This window comes from Apaloderma vittatum, unplaced genomic scaffold (assembly GCF_000703405.1).
Source record: "Apaloderma vittatum isolate BGI_N311 unplaced genomic scaffold, ASM70340v1 scaffold2785, whole genome shotgun sequence".
Lineage (NCBI taxonomy): Eukaryota > Metazoa > Chordata > Aves > Trogoniformes > Trogonidae > Apaloderma > Apaloderma vittatum.
The window spans coordinates 16,710-22,933 of record NW_009718557.1 but is presented as its reverse complement, the minus strand read 5'-3'; the positions used below and the strand labels follow the sequence as shown (position 1 = coordinate 22,933).

Below are 6,224 nucleotides of genomic sequence, written 5' to 3'. Positions count from 1 at the left end.
TCTACAGAGGGATCTAGACAGGCTGGATTGCTGGATCGAGTGTGCCCAGGTGGCCAAGAAGGCCAATGGCATCCTGGCCTGTGTCAGGAATGGTGTTGTCAGCAGGAGCAGGGAGGTGATCATGCCCCTGTGCTCGGCTCGAGTACTGTGTACAGTTTTGGGCCCCTCACTACAAGAGGGACATTGAGGTGCTGAAGAGGGTACAGAGTTGGGCTACCAAGCTGGTAAAGGGCTTAGAATAGAAGTCTTATGAGGAAAGGCTGAGGGATCTGGGGCTGTTTAGCCTGAAGAAGATGAGACTGAGGGGAGACCCTAGCACTCTCTAAAACTACCTGAAAGGACGTTGTAGTGAGGCAGGGGTTGGTCTGTTCTCCTTAGTGCCCAGTGATAGGACAAGGGGAAATGGCCTTAAGCTGTGTCAGGGGAGGTTCAGGTTGGATATTAGGAAGAATTTCTTTACTGAGAGGGCTGTCAGCCATTGGAACAGGCTGCCCAGGGAGGGGGTTGAGTCGCCATCCCTGGAGGGGATTAAGAGATGGGTAGATATTGTGCTGAGGGACACAGTTTGGTGGTGTTGATAGGGCAACTGAAGGTCTCTTCCAGCCAAAAATGCTCTGTGAAAAAATGTTCTATGGTTCCGATGGTTTTGTCCTTGGCAGAGCTTCTCATGAGTGCCACACTACATTCAAGCTTCTTACATATAAACTCATAATAGGAATGTCAGGGTAATGTAGGTTGTTTTCTTTGTAATGTTTCACTTGGCTGGGGCCACAGCAGTTTGGACTGAGACAGCAGAGAGAGCCTGTTTGAACAATACCTCCCCTGGTATGTTCCATAATCTGAATACATTTGGGGATAAAGAGAAGTCAGTGCAGTTGATACAGGTTAGCAGCAGTGCTGAAATAGGTGTCTGGCAGCAGGTTGATGTCACTCATGACAGTGTACAAGTGATGGCCCTACCCACATGTCAGAGGTGCAAGCTGCCAAGTTCCAGAATGAATGTTCTGCAATCAAAATACTCATCTGTGGTAGTGAAATATCTAGATAATGTAACATTTTCTATATCTGGGCTTATGCAAGTTTACCTTTCCTTTGGGACTCTTGGAGTTAGCAGGATACAGAAAGATTCCTCCATACACCAGTGTACGATGCACATCAGCCACCATAGATCCTATGTACCTCCCACCATATGGTGAACTGCCATCCTACAGAAAGATATTTAAATAAATGTAACTTCTGAGTACATCCAGGTAATTCCCCCCCTTAGTGGTCCTAACGTCTAACACCTCCATGTTATGGTTCATTGATAATATTCAAAATCGATTTGGGGAAAAAAAATCAGTTTCTTTCTCACTTTCTAATTAGCAAAATCCAAGAAAAAGGACTGACAGAAGATTTCAGGGTAGCTGAATGCTAATTTCAAGAACATAAAATACAGCCCAGATCTCCATCAGTGCTCTAACCTTTGCAGAATACTGCATTTCTAGTAGCAAAAAGGATACGTACTAGGAGTTGTTGTTGGGTTGGTTTTGGTTTTTTTTCATTTGTAGCAGAAAAACATATCAAAGAGCAAAAGAAGTGATTTTTCCTACTTATCTTACTTTTTTTGCCAGCTTCTACAACTTCTTCTGGTAAGAAAAAGTTAACTGTTGACTACTGATGTTATTTCTCTATTATACTCCAGAGAGTACATTTTAATATCTAAATAAACAACATCTTAAGCCTGGCAAGATGCCAGATGAAAACACTTGTCTTTGTGGAAAGCAGGATCAGGAAGTCAAGACGGGACACAAACACCCAACAATAGTAAACGTTTACACTTCATTGTCCAGGTAGTAACTCTAGTGATGACATATGTGTAAGGCATGAGAAACAGACACGACTTTTTAGACATCCCTTAGATCTTCAAGCCTCCTGAGACGAGGAAGTTGTGCACAACCACAAAATGGGCCCTGAAACCACACTAGCTTTTTCAGGTGAGAGGATGCCTCAGGACCTCCAGCTTGTGTTACTGCTGAGCAATGGCCCACTGCCACCCCCACTCCGCTCTCCCTCTGCTCAGATGCTGCAATCAGGAAGCAGCAATCTAGTGCACGTGCCAATCAGATTTCTTCGTTGCCAGATGACACTTCCTCTCTACTCAACTACCAAACACCCAGTTTTGCTGCCAGTACTGTTACTCAGGCCACTAGCAAGGAAGGAAGATATTTTTTTAAAAAATAAACAAACCAAAACACATATAAAGGAGGTGAAGTGCAGTACTGAAGGACAGTGAAATACCTGGTCACATCAACTGCTGCTCTAATTATTAGTTCTAAGAGACTATATGTTTTAAATGGACAGGAAAGGAAATCAAGCTCTGAAGAGTGCATGAGACAGTGATTGATCATTAAGTTGGAACTTATGAGTGTTGCTTATCATCAGAAATTTTCTCTGTAACAGGACCTTTTACCTCAGGGAATTTCTTCTTTTTGAGATACTCTGTGACTGCAGGATCAAAGTATTTAGCATAGCCTTCATTGAGACTGTAGATATTTCCCTTCTTTTTGATTTTCACATCCCTATCCACCAAAATGAATTCTCCAATTGCCTAACAATAAGAAAGAAAAGCAATTTATTAATGTTAATTGTTCATTTATTTACAAACCAAGGCAAGAACCACTCACATGCACAGCCTAGGAAGAATTTACTATTGCTGCCACTTCCTTTAAAAAAGTGGCATTTGCAGTCTAGATGCAAAGTGGTTTTTGTCCATGAAACATAGACAGTGTGAATCCTGGGGTAACGCAAGCTTCTTCATACTACCATTCTCAGCTCTCTTTCACTTTTCTATGCCAAAAAATGCCATAAATTTGTTTAGCTCTACGCTCTTTTGCTAGAGCAAAAGTACCGCTCTGAGGAGTTTGGAAACCAAGAGTGCCAGCTGAAGCAATGTGTAAACATTTTCAAATGGTTGTAGATATTAATAAATTCCAGGTCATCTTGACTTGGGCTAACTGGAAGCCTGGAGTCAAGAGAGCCAATCACTGTAATCAAGGTCTGGTCTGTTCAGTTTCACTAATGTAAACTTCCAAGTTAGTGCTAAAAATAAGCAGAGTAGCATGCACACATGCTCCGAGTTAAATCTGCCATTGAATATAGAGCAAAATGCATGCAGCTACTTAAGTTGTTACTTAACAGTGAGCACCAAGTTATATTCCCTGCTACATGACTGCTGCAGGTTCTGAAAATTTAATACTGACAGGTTAGCCTGAGTAACTGATTACCAAGAAAAATGGGTCACCAAAAGCAAACTACTTTCTGCTGTGATCAGTATGACTTGTATTTTAAAACTCCTAAGGTCAACACATGCTAGAGTGTTAAATGCACCCACACATATCACTTACTCTTTTACACATCATGATGGGATCTGAAAACATAGAAAGAAGTTAAGTATTTCTGCTTCTATGGTTTACTAAGGTCTTAGGATTAAGGAAAAGACAAATAAGACTTAAAGGGCGCTCTGCATTGCACAAAACAACTCATTTTAAGTATTATGTGATTTGGCACATGCTGTGTATTTGCTTGACTGACTTGGCCATCTTCCCGAGGTTGAATCACAGATAGCACCACTGTAGTGGGCAGGCAGAATGCAAAAAGCTCTTGCCATTATTGCTTATTGGTTATGAAACATACTTCATTTATCCACATTAGCTTTGAAAATTACTCCTTTGTTTGATTTTTTGAGAGGGCAAGTAGTTCCTACAGACGGTACCTTGTCATTCCTAATAAAGAAACAAAAAAAACAGAAGACATTCTCACCGGGTCCAGCATGAAGCAGTTGACACCTCCAGAAGAAGTGGCCAGTACCAACATTGTGGCACTCCCATAGAGAGCATAACCAGCTGCCACAAGATTACGCCCGGGTTGTAAAGCATCTTTACCAGAAGGTTGATCAGAGGACACCTAGAATAAGAAGGACCATAGTCAAGTTCATTTCTATAGCTGGTACGTAACTGGGCTCTCTGGGACAGGGACAGTCTCCTGCTCCATATCCATGCATGAGGTGGCACAAATGCTTCCGTGATCCACAGCTGAGATTCCTACTGGATGCACTAACACAAATTATACAGAGGAGGCAAACATAGTGATCTAGAAATGCTCTTGTATAAGCCTAGTTGGAATGCAGGAAGCAGGAAAGGATTAAGGACATAATATGGAGCTGTGTACCTCCTTGTAGGTGATGATGAACACAGCTCGGAGGAAAACTCTGAGGCACAGGTGACAAGCAAGCATTGAAACATAACTCATGGAGTTCACAGCTGATCAACTTTGTATTTTTTTGTTTTCTTTTGCTTCATACAAAAATGAAGTTGAAAATAGTTACTTTGGGATGTACGACAACATACAAAAGATGATAAAAATGGATAGTTGGGTGTGTATCCGACTTACTTTTTTCCCCCATCTTGCGACTTGTAAGTCTGGTATTTCAAGCTCCTTCAGACAATGTTTCTGCCTTTCAGAGTGAATTAGACACTTCAAATGCACATGCCATGTTTCAGCTCTGGTTTGTGTTTGAAGCTTGTCCTCAGGCTAACAGGACTATTAGTACAGAGAACAAGAAAACCTGAAAGCACATTCCCCAAGTAGATGACAACCACCTGGTATTTTGTCCCAATACAAATATTCCTGAAATCTAAGGCTTGGTTTGTTTGTAAAGGGTAGGTCCTTTAGCTGTCTACTTAAATATCAGCCAGGCTTCTATCAGCCTTGTCTTCTAAGAGACTAATGCAAGTCGCTCGCAAATGTTTTATACAAGTATCTGTGAAATAGCAGATTTAACTTAAAGCTGGTCCTGAAAGTCTCTTTCACAAACAAGTCTCGCTAGATCTTATTAAGCCTTCACATGCAATTGTATTTTATCAAAAGGTGCACAATAATAGTTTTTCTTGTCCTACATGAAAACATTTTACCTTTTTATAGATGGCAAAGATGGTCCCAATGGAAACAAGACAGTCAATGTTTGATGAGCCATCTAGAGGGTCTATGCAGACGATGTATTTACCCTAGAAAATGTGAAAGAGAGAACAACCAGATTAGTGACATCAGTTATCCACTTCTCCCAAATAAAAATACTTGAGTAGGAAAATTTTCTTAGAGACTTTGAAAGCAATAATCTAAAGGGCTATTGTAGATTAGGAGGGAACTCAATTCAAATGTTAGAAATTCCTTTGCCCAGATTTCAATCTTGATTACAACCATATGATTTGTGCCACAGCAGAAGTTGTGAAATTTTTAAAGTAAGTAATCTTTAAAAGAAAGTCTTTAAAGTAAATACTAGATGATGACATGGGAAATGTGAAGTTAACACAATCATTTATATTTATACTTTAAAATCATTATTTAATCATATAATAAGAAAAAGAGAATACTTTTTAATCATTAATTTAGTTTCATCTGTTTAATTAATGTTGATCCATATTGATAGATATCCTATAAAATCTACCATTTAGATTACACTTTCTTGTCTCTAAGAAATCAGTTTTCTGAATTATAAGAAAAAAGACAAATGAAGGTCAGCTAAAATTATAGACATTAAGAAGGCCTTTAACATCTGACATTCATAAGCTATACATTTCAGTTTCTCTGTGGTCTGAAGGGACGGATGGTCAGAAATTACCTTAGCCGTAATAACTTCCGTAAGCTTGTAGTTTTACCCTGTTGTCTGGGGTTTTGGGGTTTGTTTTTTTTTTTGGGTCCCTGCATATTGCTGTACTAAGGATTTCTCTACATACAGAAAATTCCCAGTACAGGAAAAACAGCTGAATCAAATGTACCTTTTAAGTAGCTTGTTTTCTCCTTATTATCCACAGATATTTTGTTAACTGTGTATAATAACAGTAAGCATTTATTTGCCTTTTTTTTTTTTTAATTTCACCATGCATGCTGAAAACTTAAATCCAGCAATGTTCTACTTGGCAGGCAGGAATTCTGATAAAAACAGCACACTAGCTCATATTGAGTTTAGAAAAATGTTAACACTAAGCCTTCCCCAGCAATCTTCGAGGATCTAAAATAACATTTGTCCAGCTCCAAAAGAACCTCTGTTCACCCATTGCCTATAATGTCTCAGTCCTGCTCTGGACTCTGGCAGGGGTGTTGGACTAGATGATCTTCAGAGGTCCTTTCCAGCCTCTAACATTCTGTGATTGTCTAATACAAAATCAGTTCTGAAGATTTCTCAG

General features: G+C 39.8%; 1 protein-coding gene across 1 annotated transcript in view; it reads right to left on the bottom strand.

Annotated features, from left to right (window-relative positions):
* Window positions 1-1,040: 1,040 nt before the first annotated feature.
* LOC104274597 (fructose-1,6-bisphosphatase 1-like) overlaps window positions 1,041-6,224 on the bottom strand; it is a 7,772-nt gene continuing 2,588 nt past the window's right edge. Inside the window, exons 3-6 of the mRNA XM_009870277.1 lie at window positions 4,953-5,045; window positions 3,802-3,945; window positions 2,453-2,590; window positions 1,041-1,205 (exon numbers count right to left, since the gene is read on the bottom strand). Coding sequence (XP_009868579.1) covers window positions 1,041-1,205; window positions 2,453-2,590; window positions 3,802-3,945; window positions 4,953-5,045 — 540 coding nt within the window. The remainder of the gene's footprint in view (window positions 1,206-2,452; window positions 2,591-3,801; window positions 3,946-4,952; window positions 5,046-6,224) is intronic.